General features: G+C 34.6%; 1 protein-coding gene across 1 annotated transcript in view; it reads right to left on the reverse strand.

The window, feature by feature from the left end:
* Positions 1-17,193, reverse strand: part of USH2A (usherin) — a 717,315-nt gene that overhangs the window by 633,783 nt on the left and 66,339 nt on the right. The window contains exons 4-8 of the mRNA XM_077759473.1: positions 9,721-9,784; positions 7,495-7,789; positions 6,549-6,733; positions 5,839-6,060; positions 4,607-4,700 (exon numbers count right to left, since the gene is read on the reverse strand). Coding sequence (XP_077615599.1) covers positions 4,607-4,700; positions 5,839-6,060; positions 6,549-6,733; positions 7,495-7,789; positions 9,721-9,784 — 860 coding nt within the window. The remainder of the gene's footprint in view (positions 1-4,606; positions 4,701-5,838; positions 6,061-6,548; positions 6,734-7,494; positions 7,790-9,720; positions 9,785-17,193) is intronic.

Genomic DNA, 17,193 nt, shown 5'->3' on the forward strand with positions numbered 1-17,193 from the left:
TGAATATGGTAGTGATCACACAAGAGTTGCTAAAATTCAATCAATCTATACATTTTTAAATTGGTACATTTCATGGTATGCAAATCATACTTCAGGTAAGTTGCTTAAAAGGAAAAGTCACTAGTTTTGCAAGACATTATATTGGTTCAAATTGAGTGAAGGATATAAGAAATCTATTTATTATTTATTACAATTGTACATGAATTCACAATTATCTTAAAATAAAAAATTCACTTCAATTTTAAAATACATGTACAAGTAACAGTGATTATCAGTTATCCAAAAATTATTATTTAAAAAGCATATATGTGTTTCTTATCAAGTGATTCATGCAGGGTTAAATGCAGTGTAATCCCGATTTCTGCTTTGAAACATTCAACTCTGCTTGAAAGTTACTGAATGGAATATAGTCTTTTGAGATTTCTTTTTCTCTGGATTAATCCTTAAATGAAACCAGTAAATTATTTATTGTTTCAGTCATTTCTAGAGAAGAAATGTTACAAATATTCTGAAATTATTCTCTATTAATGAAATACACAATTATCATTTATGGTAAGCAACCATACATTAAAGTCAAAACCTTACACTGCCAATACAATACCAAAATCTGTTAGAGTTCCTATGCAGTAGCACAGAGGAGAATCATTGAGTGCCTTAAGGTAGGTGTTTTAGGTATCACAAAATACAATGAAATATTTAAGAAAAAATAAGTGTGGCTTGAAATTTATCTCGGGATCTGTAGGGCCTTTGGTAATATTTTTTCTTCAGGTTTTTAAAAAATATGTTTTATTAACTTTTAATTTTATGAGTGGACAAAAGAAATGGGATTTAGCAATGAAGTTATGAATCAGTTGGTCTTGCTATTCCCAGAATAATTAAACATGTATTCTAGTCACTAGTGTAAGTCTGACTCTATTAAGAGGGCTAGGTATTAATAAAAGTGAGATCACCCACATATAAGGCTACGGACGGGAGAGAATATGGTGCAAACCAAGGAGTGCTACAGCTCCAAAGAGGATTACTGTCGCCCTAAGTTACAATTGTTGCCATGGTGGAAACGTAGACATAGTGTTGGATTACTTTCTGATTAAGAGAAGCCAGAGATGAGAGAGGAGGAGTAGGAGAAGAAGGGAAAATTCTTGTTGGAAATTAATTAAGAAACTATTTAAACTCTGTTCCCTCCTATGAACCACCTGTTTGTGATAGCAACTTCATAAACAATTAAAGAATGCTTTATATATAAAATTCCACTGGAATGGCTATATATAAGAACTTGCTTCTGAATTCACCATTCTCCTGACTTCATTCATTTTCACTTCCACTAAAAACACTTTCTTATAGGACTGCCAATTGCCAAGAATTGGCATGTTCTCAAGGCTTACGTTTTCATCTGTTTGCCAAATGGCTGTAATATAATTCACAAAAGCCCTGTTTATTGAGTACTATTATTAATGGTTAGCATAATACTGTGAAATTGAAGACATTCTTTCTGGATTATGTCCAGATCTTTAAAAAGAACATTGGTTCCAATAGGATATGTTTGGCTTATATTAAAACTTATTATTTTGAAAAGTAGAACAATGTGAAAAGCATTTGAATAAGTATCTTTTCAAATTTTTTTCAGATATCTAAGTCCCACATGTATTAAAATATTTTGAATGATAACAAAAAGAGAATGTCATACTTATGAATGCTTTATAAAATCATTTCTCATTTTCAACACATTGTTGAAAATATAGCACTGAGAAATCATTCAAGTTACCAGTCTATTGACTTTTTCCCTTCAGCTACATTTGGCAAATTTTGCTAAGTGAATGATCTGTTGCTTTTTTATTTATGGCTAAATTCATAAATTATCAAAATATGTCAAGGAAGAAAATAACAGAAAAGTCAACTTTTTACATTTGTTCCTAAAAGAAACTAAATGTCTAAATAAGAAGCATTAAAATGTACTCTCAACCTAAATTATAGTTAATTATTTTTCTAGTTCATAATCCAACAGTCACCACCTGAGACCAAGTCTGAAAATCCCAACTTGACTTCTGAAACGAATCATGAGCTTTGATTCATTAAATGGCTCTATTTTTAAAGGGCAGCATGAAATCTTCCAAGAATCATAAAATATCAATTACTCAACTGTAAGCAACTAAAGAGAGAGAGAAAGGTGGAAAAATGGGATGTGGTATCAAAAGGAAAAGGAGATGGAGTGGGGGTTGAGGAGGAAACTAACCAGTCAAAATAAAGCAAAAGAAGCTCGGGAAACAACATATGTGAAAGCATTGCCCAGTCCTTGCTTTGCATACTATATAGATTCAGATCAAAGTGCCTTACTAAATTCTACCCAGAGAGTTTTATTGGTGACTTTGGGAAAGTGGGCTGAGGTTAATAAAAGAAATCACTGATTACAAGGAAAGGGATGTGTCCAAGTTAAAAGATCAAATGGAGAAGACACTAAGAAAACTAGAATAAATGTCACTTTAACTCTAAAATCAAGAACAAATCAAACTAGCAAAAACTTATACATACAATTATGGCTGTAGAAAGAGTGGATCAATCAAGTTCATCCAATTAATTTCCTTTCTGGGACAATATGATAAGCTGTACAATCAAACATACTAAAATCAATGAGTTTTAAAAAGATTTTTTTTCTCATGATATACTAATCAAACCAAATTCAAAGCCTCTGGATGTTAGAAAGCCAAAAAATGTAAAAGATTCCTTCTTTCAAAGCAAATATCAACAGTGGTGAGGGCTGATGTACAAATTAACAGATCAGCAATATAAAGCAATGATCTGGAAAATAAGTTCAAAGGAACATCTGAATCAGAACATGAAAGTTTTGGCTTAAGCACATAGAAAGAAAGAATACTGTAACCCAATCAAAGACTGAGTTGAAATTCAGGGCCAGGACTACGTCCTAAATGTGCTAGAGGAAGTCTACATTGTAGATAGTACTCTTGCCACTGAACTATAGGCACTAATGTTGTCCTTGGAACCAAATTAGATCAGATTAAGAATCTCAGAAAACAAAAAAGGAGTCTAGCAAAACCTTGACAGGTGGATTTTAAAAAAACAAGATGGCTCTGGGGCGCCTGAGTGGCTCAGTCAGTTAGGCATCTGACTTCAGCTCAGGTCATGATCTTGTGTTTCGTTAGTTTGAACCCTGCCTCGGGCTCTGTGCTGACAGCTCAGAGCCTGGAGCCTGCTTCAGATTCTGTGTCTCCATCTCTTTCTGCCCCTCTGCCCACTCACACTCTGTCTCTCTCTGTCTCTGTCTCTCTCTTTCGAAAATAAACAAACGTTTAAAAAGTTTTATAAAAATAAAAAACAAGATGTTATATGATATCCTAAAACAAAAGATAGAGAGAAGTAAAGTGACTAAACACATGTACAAGGCAAAGTTTAGAAGACAAGTCGAGTAGGAATGTACGAGACAGTGTACATTGTGAGGTTAATAAAAGAAATCACTGGTTAGAAGGAAAGAGAAATATGCATCTTAAAGAATCAAAGAAGAGGCACTAGAAAAAATATAATAAATGTCACTTTAAGTTTAAAATCAAGAATCAGTCCAGTGAGTAAAAATTAAACAAATTATGGCTGAAAAAGAATGAATCAATCAAGTTCATCCAATTAATCAATCCTTATACTGTATATGTTTCTTTCTTTAACTTCGTATTTGTTTTGGTTATAAAGTTCCTAGCTTTAGATTTAGAAACATTATCTTAATCTTTATTTTAATAGATTTGCAACTATTTTTGCATTTAGGGCTTTAAGTCGCCTGGACTTCTATACATGCCATGAGGTAGGGCTTTAACTTTTTTTTTCCAAATTGACACCAATTCCCTTAAACATTCCTTAGAAGACTCTGCCCTATTTATTTTTTATCACTGGTATGATTGTTTCGGCTGCTGTACTGCTTTCATATCAGCTGTTATTGATGCTGGAAATTTCTATTAACAAAAATCTCTCAACTTCATTTCCATTTACCCCATTTTACTGATGATATAGCTAAAGATCTGCTTCAACTATGAAACTTCCCTGGACCATCATAGACAACCTAAAGTAACATAATTTCTGAGTCCTTTTACTATAGATATTCAAATTAATTACTTAAAACTGCTGATATCAGCAATGAATTCAACTTGACTGAAACAAATACATAAAAATGTCTTTGCATCAAAAGATGTTTATATTGCACAGACACCTTTGTATAAATACCTTTTAGATGCAGAACTCAGACCCTTAATTCTAGTGCGATGCTATCTAGACACCTTAAAACGTGTTTTATAAAACATGACAATACTGATACAACAAAGACAGAAAAGTAAGGTTTAATCTTAGTTGTTATTTTTCCGATAGAGTTTATTTTAAAAAAATAATATTTAAATCCTTTTGATGAGTTTTCTTTTTCTCTACCAAAAAGTTCCTAAAGTAATTGACATTTCAGACTCATGTCAATTTATTTTTATTGACATTCAGAAAACAGACCAAAATTAAGTTTAAAAGAAATTATTTTCACCACTCTCTACATTTTTTTTGTTTTGTTTTGGTTGTGTTTTGTTTTTGTTTTGTTTTGAGATGTCCGTGCATCAAACAGAGAACTCACATGAAGTCCTTGGGTGAAGCTTTCCAGAGAGCAGAGGCATCGATAGGGCTGGCTTGTGGTGTCACACATCTCGGCATGACCGTAGCACTGACATCTATGAACAGGAATATCAGAAAACTCCTAAGTCACCTCCACTGTGAATATATTTAAGGACCTGTGAATATATCCAGTGTGTAGATCCAACAAGGAAGACAAATATGATAATCAACACAAAGATCAGTTTCTCTTTTATCATATGGATGCCCATGAAAGTTTTGTATTAATCCTAAAGTACTGGATGAAGTGCCATCAATATCCAAACCATATTGTTCTGAGAAGATAATTTCCAAGTCTCCCTGGAAAAGGGGTCAGAGATTGTTTCCACCTATATCAGCCATATGACAAACTTCTCAAGGGAACCTATGCAAGTCATGGTTAAAGTAAAATTAAAAATAAACAAATTTTTTAATGAATGAAATTAACAAATTTCAATTATTTCATGGTTCGCCCCCCCAAAAAATTAGATGGTGAATATTTAATAGTATTATTATTTTCTTTATGCTAGTGCTAAACAATACTTATAGTTTGGCATTCTGGTCTGCTTTTAAAGATGTACATTATTTAGCATATCACTCTTCTAGCACAATTCCATGCTAAATATAGTCTACATAGGTACCATTTCCATTTGAGAGAGTATGTTGATCTCCAGCAATCCATATTTTGAAATACTGAGCCATGTTCTCAGTTATGGTCAGATGTTTATAAATTATTTAGGCAATCTTAGATTTTTCCTCCCATGAAAACAAATATTCTCCATAAAATTGTGAATTGTGAACTCAGGGAGACCAAGCCCCACACTTACAAACTGGCTGGGAATATAATTATACTTCGAAATCGAGCTCCTTCTCTTTGATTTCAAGAATATTTTAAAAATTATACTCTAGAACCAAGTAAAATATTTAGTAAATATTTAGAAACTTATTTCTGTGCCAGATGCAGGGTATCACACCTTCCAAACTCAACAGCTTTTGAAAATTGATTCCATAACAATGTGGTCTTACATATGGGAAAGAATTACATACAAATCTTTCCAAACAATCTTAGAGTAGGAAACCGTTTCCAAGCATGAAGTTTAGAATCTGGCTTGCTCTAAATCTTAATGTATTTTTAAATTAAGTCTGACCATAATCTTGTTGAAAACAAAACTCATGATATAAAGCACCCTGCAATCAAACCTCAGTAATGAACATTACCTCCCAGTGACAGTGATTTCATCGATTGCATAGTATCTGTGTCTGAAGCTGACAGGAGTCTCAGTTGTATAGTACTGTCCATAAAAATGAAGTCTTATTTGTGTGGCTTTTACAAATTCTTGAAGAGATGGAGTATTATAAAAGTCATTGTAGCCAGGACGATGATTTGATCCAAGTGTTAGGATGCTAAATGTGACATTACCATGAGAATATGGAGTCAAACTGTTGATGAAAAATATTTGAAGTCATGAAAAACTATTCACATTTTTAACAAAACAGAATTACAACTTTGAGACATTATTACACAATATATTCATAAAAGCTTAAATTCTTCACTCTGGGAAAACAGACATATCTCATATCTCATATAATTTGTATGCAAACAATATAGGATCAACACAAGAAAAACAAAGTAAAACACTTCCTTGAGGACATAATAAAATTCTATTAATACAGATAACTTGCTAAACGATCTGAAAATCAGATTATAAAACCCAAATGAGACTAAACAAAAGATACTCTAAAGTCTTTTATGAGAACTTTAAAAGGAATTTAAAACTCAAGTTAGGGAGGACTCTTAACAGAATTGCCTCAAGAAACTTCGTGAAACAGACTCACCAGTCTAGTGAGTGAGTCTACCTATTGCTTATTATTAACCCATTCGTTTATTAAAATTAACTCATTCAAAGATATTTTTTAAGTATTCATACGTGGGAAGCTGAAGACAGTTGACAGAATCAGGTTTCTCCAAATCTCCATTATTTTTCATTCCCAAAGCTCTGCAATTTCTAGCAAAATATTGCCAATCCTCCCAATCCAGGCTGTCCTCCTTCTTCCTTTGGATCTTTATCATTGTTGGTTGTGGACTAAGGAACCGAATGATAATATAAAACACCTGAAAATGTATAAGTCAATCATTGTCTTTAGAGTTGTAAGTTGGACCCATCAGTATAAATCAAATCAAGGAATTGTTAGCTTCAAATGTTAACCACTTAAGAAGAAATTCAATTTAGAATATGCACCTCAGTTTTTATTAACTTATACTAATTAATAATAAACATTAATTTCAATATCTCATATGATTTCATACAAATATCTAAAAAAGGTCCTGCATATTTTATCTTATTTTTATTTCATACATTATTATACACTATTTTAGTGAAGTCATGTTCAGTTGCCTAATTCACCTTGTAGTAGATTGAATTGCATCCCCAAATAGATACATTTAAGTACTAACTCCCAGTACCTGTGAATGTGACCTTCTTTGGAAACAGGGTATTTGCCCATGTGATTAAGTTAATGATCTGAAGATGAAATCATCCCCGATGAAGGCTGGGCCTTATAACAGAATGAGGGGAAAGATTTGACACACAGACACAAACACGGAGGAAGGTCAGCGCAAAGAGAGGAAGAGATGGGAGTTATGCGGCCGTAAATCAAGGAACACCAGGAGACAGACAGCAGGGCTTGGAAGAAGCAAGGAAGGATCCCCACTAGAGTCTTTGGAGGGAGAGTGGTCCTGCCAGCACTTTGACTTTGTACTTCTGATCTTCAGAACTGTGAGAGAAGAAATGTCTGTTGTTTTAAGCCATTAAATTAGTGGTCATTGGTCATGGAAGCTTCAGGAAACTAACAGACCCCATTATTTCAAATTACCTGATATTGTCCGTTTTCCAAATCTATTGAAATAGTCACTCCTTGATTAAGCTGGGTAATGTTTGTAAACACATGTGATACCCATGAAGTATTGATATCATTATCGTTGACAAAAGAGAGAGGGTGGGCTTCGGGATTCAGCCGTAACACCCTTTCAGGTGTGGTGTCCTCTTCGTCATTAGGAATGCAGTATCGCTGAACCAAAGGATGGACCCGAGGGTGGCTGCCAGGGCAGCGACAATGTGACTGGGTATGCAATCTGAACAGATTTCCAGAATAAACTTCCAGAATCTCCCTGTGGTTGTAAGAAGCAGAATGTAAGACAAAGAGTTCAACAGTAATAGAACTTCTAAGGGTTGTTATAAATGAATATCACTATTTTAACATTTTGATTAGGTATCCATTTAATATTAATAATTTTCTAAACAGAATATAAAGTCAAACTCATTCCTGGTGAAATAAACACACTCATAAAATATGATACTAGAATCAGTAAATTCTTAACTGTTAACGTTTTACACTGAGAAGCATGTGTAATCCCTTGTTTGATTATCAAGACATTTATTTAAATATCATAATATTTTACTGTTCCTATTGGTGATAAAAAAAAAAAAGAAAGGTAATATTCATGTAGGTTGTTAAACTGACTTACCCCTGAGACTGAACAATCATATGTTGAAAATACTGAGAGTTCTAGAAAAGGTCTCCAGTTAATCCACAGGAAAGAAATAGGAAAGTAAGTATCATTTATATACCACTGTTTTAAGTAAAGGGACGGAGGCCAAGACCATTTGTCAATGGTTTCCTGTGACTCATGAGTACAGACTCGGGCATCCTAAAGTGCTTCAATGGCTGCAGATCACCTGGCAGCTGCCAATAGTCAAAGAATAATGCCAATTCCAGCAGACATAGTTAATTTTTTTCATTAAGGGCAATATACCTGTTCTAGGTCAGAATCAGTCATTCTATTTATAGGCATTCTTCCCTATAATACCATTCCAGACATCTCAGGTAGGCCAAGATCAGCAATCAGGTCTAACTAGAGAGACCAGGCTTCTTCCTTCAGACTCCAATGGAGTCAGGCAGTTTATCCACTCACCAAATCACACTTCCTTCTTTTAATCCTTTTGATATTTTAGAATGAGACCAAAAGTGACTTTCCAGTGAAATCTTTTCCCCCGGGAAAAACTTTAATAGTCCCAAAATTATTACAACACTACTCTGCAGAATTTTGGGTAAAGGTGATTTAAAGGATAGCAAGACTGGTGGCAGGAAATCTCCCTAATAATGTGTTCCAGTGTTACAGCACCCTTTATACACATAGGCCTTGATGATACCCAACTAGTAAATAATGTTGATATTTCTACTGGACATACTGCTGACCATAGAAGCACTTCGAGAGCAATACTTCTCAAACTGACAAGAGCTACTACTGTCATTTGGAAATTCATCACACTAATTTACGTCTTCCTTCAAGAAATGTGAATAAACATTCTTTTTGGTCCTTAATAGAAGTAAATAACATCAGCTCATCCATACCACCATATACTATTATGTAATCTAATCATAAGTTGACAGAGAAACTTTAAGAGGACAGCTAAGCAGAATTTCACTTGAACTTTTCTGAACGGAATGAAAATATATGCCTTAAGAATCCCTAGGAAAGATTCTCAAGATGAGGAAATACTTGATTAACACTAGGCCAACTCTATATAATTTCTGTTCACTGGAAGTAGAAAAATATACAATAATACATCAAATTATTCATTCTTCTTGTCTCCAAGTCTAATAATCTCAGCTGCTTGAGACTTTCTCACGGATCAAAAGAATCACTTTCATTGTTCTAAATTCTTTAGCATTTATAAGTTCAACAAAGAAATTTTAAAAGGGAGACAGAGCAGTTTCTTAAGTATCCCAAACTACTTCATATAGAATATTTAAACAAATGAATTCTATAATACAACATGTTCAAAAATCTAGTTTCCTTAGAGGAAATCCTTTGTAAAGAATTTGATCAATTTCATATTATAAGAAGTTATCCAACAGAGGAGCACTAGTGAATGCCAACCATAGATATAGCCAAAGAAAACACTATAAACTTTAATTAGGTGATATTTGCCAAATTCTATAAAGTTGAAAAATAACATAATCTTTTGCAACTCTTACTTAATCGAATTCAGGAATTATTCTTACACCTGTTGAGCTCACAACACCACATTCACTTACCTATTTGTAAGTGCCACTTGGTATAATCGAAAATCTTGCATTCTTCCAACAAACTGCTCTAGTCCTGCAGAATACATATAATGTACATAATATAAGAAGTTGTAGTTTCCCAAGCAGTGGCTGGCAAATAAATAAATAAATCAGCTGAGCGTCTGACTCTTGGTTTTTGCTCAGGTAATGATCCCAGGGACATGGGATTGAGCCTCATGTCGAACTCCATGCTAAGCATGGAGCCTGCTTGAGATTTTTTCTCTCTCTCCCTCTGCCCCCTCCCCTTGCCCTCTCATGCTCTCTCTCTAAAATAAAGTAAAATAGTGTTTTCCATAGACATTGCAAAATTTAATCCAAAGTGAATATTTTCCCAGCCTGTTTACTGACCCTACCTGTCTTTCTCCAGAAGCTGCCTCCCCAAATAATTTTTTTATTTCTTTTAATTGGAGTAGAATTGACAAAGTTACATTATTTTCAGAGGTACAACACAATAATTCAACACTATCTGTTATATTATGCTCACCACAAGTGTAGCTCCCGTCTGTCACCATAAAATGCATTATGATACCATTGATTCTATTCCCTATGCTGTACTTTTCATCCCTGTGACTTATTCATTCCATAACTCCCCAAATCAAATTTCACTCTAGTTTATAAACCCATAAATCTATCATGTTATCAATGCTAAATTTGATTGTCATCTACTTTCAACTGCAATTCCCAGAGCATTTGCATTGCCAAGAGGAAGACTCCCAACCTGTTCTATCAACCCCCTACTCTGTCTCCAAGCTCCAGAGAATCACTTTGGGTCATCTCCAAACTTAGATTAATGCCTAGTCTAGAAAATCTCCTGTAAATGAGGATAAATTGAACACCGCCTACTCATAAATTCTGAGTTATTCACATATATCAATGGTATTCTAGCTCAGTCTCAAAATTCCATTACCTCCTGAGAATTCTTCTCAGACAAGCCAGACTCAAAGTCCACTCTGCATTGAATTAAGTGAACTTACAAGGTGTAGGTAGATATCAACCTTAAATTACACATTACTTCAGTAATTCATTTAACAAATATTTATTTAGAATTTAATAACAGGCAAGGCAAAAAGAATAGGAACAAAAACCTAAAAAAAAAAAACAAAAAAAAAGAAACCTACCACCTCAAAGTTTTTTATTATGCTTCTAATAATGAGGAAAACTTGATTATGTGGAAAGATTGTAGCTAGAGTTTGGATCATGGGAACAAAAGAGGGGATGTGATGTACCTTATTGTGCCAATTCAATAATTATTTTAAAATTAAATTTACAGGGGGCACATGGGTGGCTCAGTCAGTTAAGTGGCCAACTTTGGCTCAGGTCATGATCTTGTGGTTGCTGAGTCTGAGCTCCGCATCGGGCTCTGTGCTGACAGCTCAGAGCCTGGAGCTGCTTCAGATTCTGTGCCTCGTCTCTCTCTGCCCCCCACCCCCCACTCATGCTCTGCCTCTCTCTCTCAAAAATAAATAATAAAACATTTTAAATTAATTAAATTTAGAGCAATGGTTAGCTTACTGAATGACCATTTCCTCAAATGCGTTCATTTATATGATAGAGAGAGTGCAACTGGGGGAGGGACAGAGAGAGAGGAATGGAGGGAGGGTGGGAGGAAGAGAGAAAGGAAGAGAGAGATTGAGAGAGAGAGAGAGAGAGAGAGAGAGAGAGAGAGAGAATCTTAAGTAGGCTCCATGGCCAGTGCTGAGCCAGATGCAGGGCTTGGTCCCGTGACCCTGGGATTATAACCTGAGCTGAAATCAAGAATTAGATGCTCAACCAAATCACCCAGGTACCCCAGTGTGTTTGTTTTCCAGATATCGTCCTTTTGTCTTGATAACAGAGTTTTAAAGAATATTTGATCTTTGTTGCAGCTCCTTGGTGGTGACATGGAAGAAACTGGGGCAGGGTAAGGATAAATCTAATGAATAAAAGATGTAGAGTAAGAATTAGCACACCAAACAGTATGAGATATTGCTCTCAGAAGCAGGAGAAGATAAATGAGCAAAGAGCGTGATGTTTGGCATGAGTACGTGTCTGTAAATGTATATGTGCACATATGTGTACATATATATATGTATATGTGCATGTGTGTATATATATTTTAAAGGATATTTAAGAAAGAAACCAAGAATATTTTATATATTAATTTTTTTTCATAAGTATAAATATTTTCAATCAATATGCTTTAAGAAAAACTATGTCTGTGGGCTTTCCCTCTCCACCCCTCTGTCTCGGTCCTTCAGGCACCCCACAACCTGAGGTCCATAGGAAGAAGGTAGGACTACACAGCCCCCTGCTCTGACTTTTCAGTAAGGAGAGTTGCTCTGTCCTATCTGTCCAGAAACAGGCAAGTGGAACAAGTGCAAACTAATTATGTATTAAATCGGTGTTATGAAGACAAAACAAAAAATACTATAAAAGCTTGTACACATTTTTAGAATTCCAACACAGTTTGCTCTAAAATGTGTAATTGAAAGAAATAAGAAAATATGATAATATGTTTATTGGTGAAGTGACCGTCCAGAAAACTTGATAAACTGACCTGGATCCAAGATCTAAAGTTAAGCAAAGTAGGGACTGGCCAAGGAAGGATATGCCCACCTTGAAGATAGGAGGAAAGATGGGAAGAACAGGTATGTATACAGTTAACTCACTGTGTGCTTGTGTATTTTTGTAGGGGAGTAGGGAAGACAATTAGAAAAAAATTACTCATGGTATGAATTTTCCGAGGTAAGAGGTAATGAATGCTGTCCTCCTAAATGAAAGAAGCTGGGTCTACCTTCGGTTTCTTTCTTTAACTTCACCTATTCACACTCAATCCACACCCAATCCTTATCTTCCTAACATCTTTTATAACCTTTGCTGCAGTTTTACATCCTGAATTTAAAGTGCCCCACTATTAAATGTTTTATCTCAAATAACCCAGAAAAAAGAGATCATAAAAAATATGAGATAATCATTCGTGATTTTGAAAGGCCTAATCGAACTAAAAGCAAAAGTAATGAATGTTTTGATTCTTGTCAAAGCCAGCCAGCCTCATGGTTATAAATTGTCAAGGTGGCTGTACTCTTTTTCTTTTTAATAGTTTATTGTCAAGTTGGTTTCCATATCACACCCAGTGCTCATCCCCACAGGTGCCCTCCTCCATNCCTCCACATGGTCCTCCGTTAAGTTCCTCCTATACGTGCAAACATATGGTATCTGTCCTTCTATGCCTGACTTATTTTGCTCAGCATAACACCCTCAAGGTCCATCCATGTTGCTACACATGGCCAGATTTCATTCTTTCTCATTGCCATGTAGTATTTCATTGTATAGATAAACCACATCTTCTTAATCCATTCGTCAGTTAATGGACACTTAGGCTCTCTCCATGTTTTGGCTATTGTCGAGTGCAATGTTTGCAAATCAATCAATGTAATACATCACATTAACAAAAGAAAAGATAAAAACCATATGATCCTGTTGATAGATGCAGGAAAAGTATTTGACACAATACAGCATCCCTTCTTAATAAAGACCCTCGAGAAAGTCGGGATAGAAGGAACTTACTTAAGCATCATAAAAGCCATCTATAAGAAACCCTCAGCTATCATCATCCTCAACAGGGAAAAACTGAGACCTTTCCCCTGAGATCAGGAACACGACAGGGATGTCCACTCTCACCACTGCTGTTTAACATAGTGCTGGAAGTCCTAGCATCAGCCATCAGACAACAAAAGGAAATAAAAGTCATCAGAATTGGCAAGGAAGAAGGCTGTACTCTTTTATGCATTCATTCATTCAACAAGTATTTATTGAGAATCTATTATGTGTTAGGCACTTTCACAGTTTCCAGGGATATATCAGTGAACAAAATACACACAAAAATCAAAAAAAAAAAAATTCTTTTTACGGAGCTTGCATTTAAGCAGTTAGATGAACATAATACATGAGTGATTTACATAGTACACTAGAACATGATAAATGCTATGAAAAACTGGGAAAATTAAAGCAGCTTGGAAAGCACAGACTGGATTTTTAATTTGGATGGTATGTTCAAGAAGGCCTCACTGAGAATGTGGTATTGACAGGGGAAAAGGAATGAATCATTCATATATCTAGGGGCAAAATATTCCAGACAGGAGTCAGTGAGTGCACAGACCCCTAAGGCAGTATGCTTGGCATGTGAGAGGAACTGCAAGGAGCCAGAATCCGGGAGCAGAATAATAGAGGGGAGGCTATTGGAAGATTAGGTCAGACAAGTAACTGGCTGGGGGGAATGGGGTTCAAATCATTAAAAGTCTTGCAAACCTACTGTAAAGACTTTGATTTTTATTCTGAATGAAATAGGCAGTCACTGGAGGGTTTAGAGTAGAGGACTGACATGATCTCACGTTTATTCAAAAGTGTTAAGAATAGAATGGAGAGGACAAGGGTAGAAGTAGTGAGACCAGTGAAACTATTATAGTAATCCAAGTGAAAGATGATGGGAGACAGACCAGGGTGTAGAAGTGGAGGTGTAGTTTTCAATGCTGATAAATTAGAATTCACTTCCTATATTTTAATAATAGTTAAAGAGGAAGCCCTGCTGTAGAGGAATAATAAAATATATTTTATCATCTATAAAATAAAGGGGCTGCGTTTTATGACCTTTAAAAAACATTTCAGTTTTAAATTTTGGAGTCTGGACATAGAAAAATCACATCCTCTACTGCAGAATTCATATCTGAAAAATTTCTGAAATAAAAAGTGAGAAAAAAATTCTCTAGAGACCTAGAGTTAATGGTGAATCATCCATTCAAGTAAGAGAATAATGATTTTGATTTCAGGGGAAAATATCATAAAATATTTTGAGGATAAAGATGGATTTTACTCCTTCCTTTGCTAGTTGCCAATTATTTAACAATAGATATTCATTGGAATAAATGTTCCATATAAAGATTTTTCTTTGAAAAAATATTCATATGGTAAAAATAGGTCTAAATAATTTAAATGGGTCAGGGAAATAGATAGACTTATACCAGAAAGATCTCACAATTGTCTATTCAGAAAACAAATAATGACTGGGAAAAGGCAGTACATCCACATTACAATAGGTGGCATAGCAAAATTAGATAAATGGGAAAAGTGTAAGTAATTTAATATATAAATCAGGGTGAAAACGGATTTTCAAAAAACCTAAATTAACAAATGTCACAGCAATTGGAAAGGAAGAAATAAAACTGCCTCTCTTCATGGATAATGTGAGTGTCTACTTAGAGAATTCCAGTGAATCTACATAAGAGCTACTAGAATAAGTGAATTTAGCAATTTTATATGATACAAGTAAAATGTATAAAAATCAATTCAATTCTTATATGCTAGTTATGAAACACTGAAAATAAATTTTTTAAGTACGATTTATATTAGCCACAAAACATAAACTACTAGTTATATATCTAACATAACATGGCAGTGTCTGTAGGGGTTAAAATGCAAAACAATGATGAAAGAAATTATACGATGTCATTACAAATGGAAGAGTAACAACAACTGAAAATTTTCTCTGCCATAAAAGTAATGAAAACACTAGCAAAGAGTGTCAAATCAACGTCTCTGGAACTCTGTAAATTAACTAAAATTCTGAAACTATCCAGGGAGGATTTATTTTTAATGTGTGAACATCAGTAAGAATAGCCTGTTTGTTTGGCATTTTAACTTTCTCTGTTCCTATCCTCCTCTCTGCCACTCAGTGGTAATCTCCAAAACAAACATCCATAATCACAGTGATAAGCAGCAGCCTAGCAGCCACTGGAGAAATCAAAATAAAATTGGAGTTCTTACAAAGCCCCAACCTCAAAAAACTTAGTCTCTGACAATATGTTAGAAAACCCATGAGCAAGACTTGAACAGACTCAGAGCTTGCCCAGTGGAAACAGTCATTTCTCTATGGATGTTTGTTGGAAACAATCAGCGGCAACTGCTTAACATTGCAGTTGCCTGAGGTAGCGATAATGGTGGGGAAAAAAAAAAAGTTAAAAGAAAAGCTGAAGTATAACATATCCAAAGGGGGTTTTACAAAGCTCTGAAATATTATTGGAAATCTAGAATGCCAAGCACATGTCCATGCTCAAGAGAGACCTGAGAAGGACCGAAGTTCTCACCTCTGCTTGACCTTCTGACTCTGCAGTAGCAGGTAGTGGTGACTAAAGAAGACAGCTTACCTGTTTATAGGTTAGAGGCACACTGTAACACAAATACTGAGCTTTAAGCAAAGACTGAAAAATGTATTCATTCTAGGAATTTAAGACATTCTCTCTTCAGTCATTTAGCTGAGTACTAAGTTAATTGAACAGAGATTTCAGTGACCACATGTGACAATAATATAGGTTGTATGTAATTCATTTAGGAAAGTCACTAAACAAGAAAGCAGCAATAAACAGAAACATTAAAAAAATTTCCTGGGAATGGGAAGAATTCTTTTCAGATTTGCTATATTATAGTATTTAAAACATCCAGTTTTTAACAAAAAAAAAAGGTGACACTTGGAAAAACAACAACAACAAGAAACTTTGGTTGATAATTAATATACAGTACACGGAAAAGCAGCCATAGAAACCTGGCCAATTGTAAGTCCATGCACTAAACTTAGTAAACAGAGTCTTTAAATCAACTATTTTAAATAGTTGTTCAAAGACTAAAGGAAATTATGACAATGATGACTCAGCAATTAGAGAATATGAGTAAGGAGACAAATTGTAAAAATAAAAATTCACTAGAGGAGTTCATTATCAAATACAAATGGGCAGAAGAAAGAATTAGTGAACATGAAGATAGGTCAAATGAGGTTATTTGGCCTGAGAAAGAGGAAAAAGTAATGCAGAAAAACAAAAAGAGCTCCAGAGAACTGTAAGTTACCATCAAGTGTACCAACATAAGCATAAAAGGAATAACAAGAAAAGAGATAAAGAACAGAAAAAATATTTTTAAAAGAATTACTAAAGCCTTCTCAAATTTGATGAATACCAGTAACCTACACATCCAAGAAGCTCAATGAACTCAAAGAAGGATAAATTCAAAGAGGTCTACATCTAGAGATATCATTATCAGACTGTTGGAAGACAAAGAGAAAATCATGAAAGCAGTAAGAGAGAAATGACCCATCTGATACAAAGTATATTTGATACAATTAACAACATTATTTTAATCAGAAACCATGGAGGCCAGAAGGCAATGGGATGATATATTTAAGGCGCTGAAAACAAAAACTATTGTCAACCAAATATTGTCTCCAGGAAAAATGTTCTTCAAAACTGAAGGACAGATTAAAACATTCTGAGATAAACAAAATTGGAGAGAATTGTGACAAGTTGACCTGCTTCATACGAACTACTAAAGTAAGCTTTTAGGTTGAAATAAAAGATACTAAACAATAACTCTAATGTACAAGAAGAAATAAAGAGCCCCTTTAAAAGTAACTACAAAGAT

This window comes from Crocuta crocuta, unplaced genomic scaffold (genome assembly GCF_008692635.1).
Source record: "Crocuta crocuta isolate KB4526 unplaced genomic scaffold, BGI_CrCroc_1.0 scaffold556, whole genome shotgun sequence".
In the NCBI taxonomy this organism is placed as follows: Eukaryota; Metazoa; Chordata; class Mammalia; order Carnivora; family Hyaenidae; genus Crocuta; species Crocuta crocuta.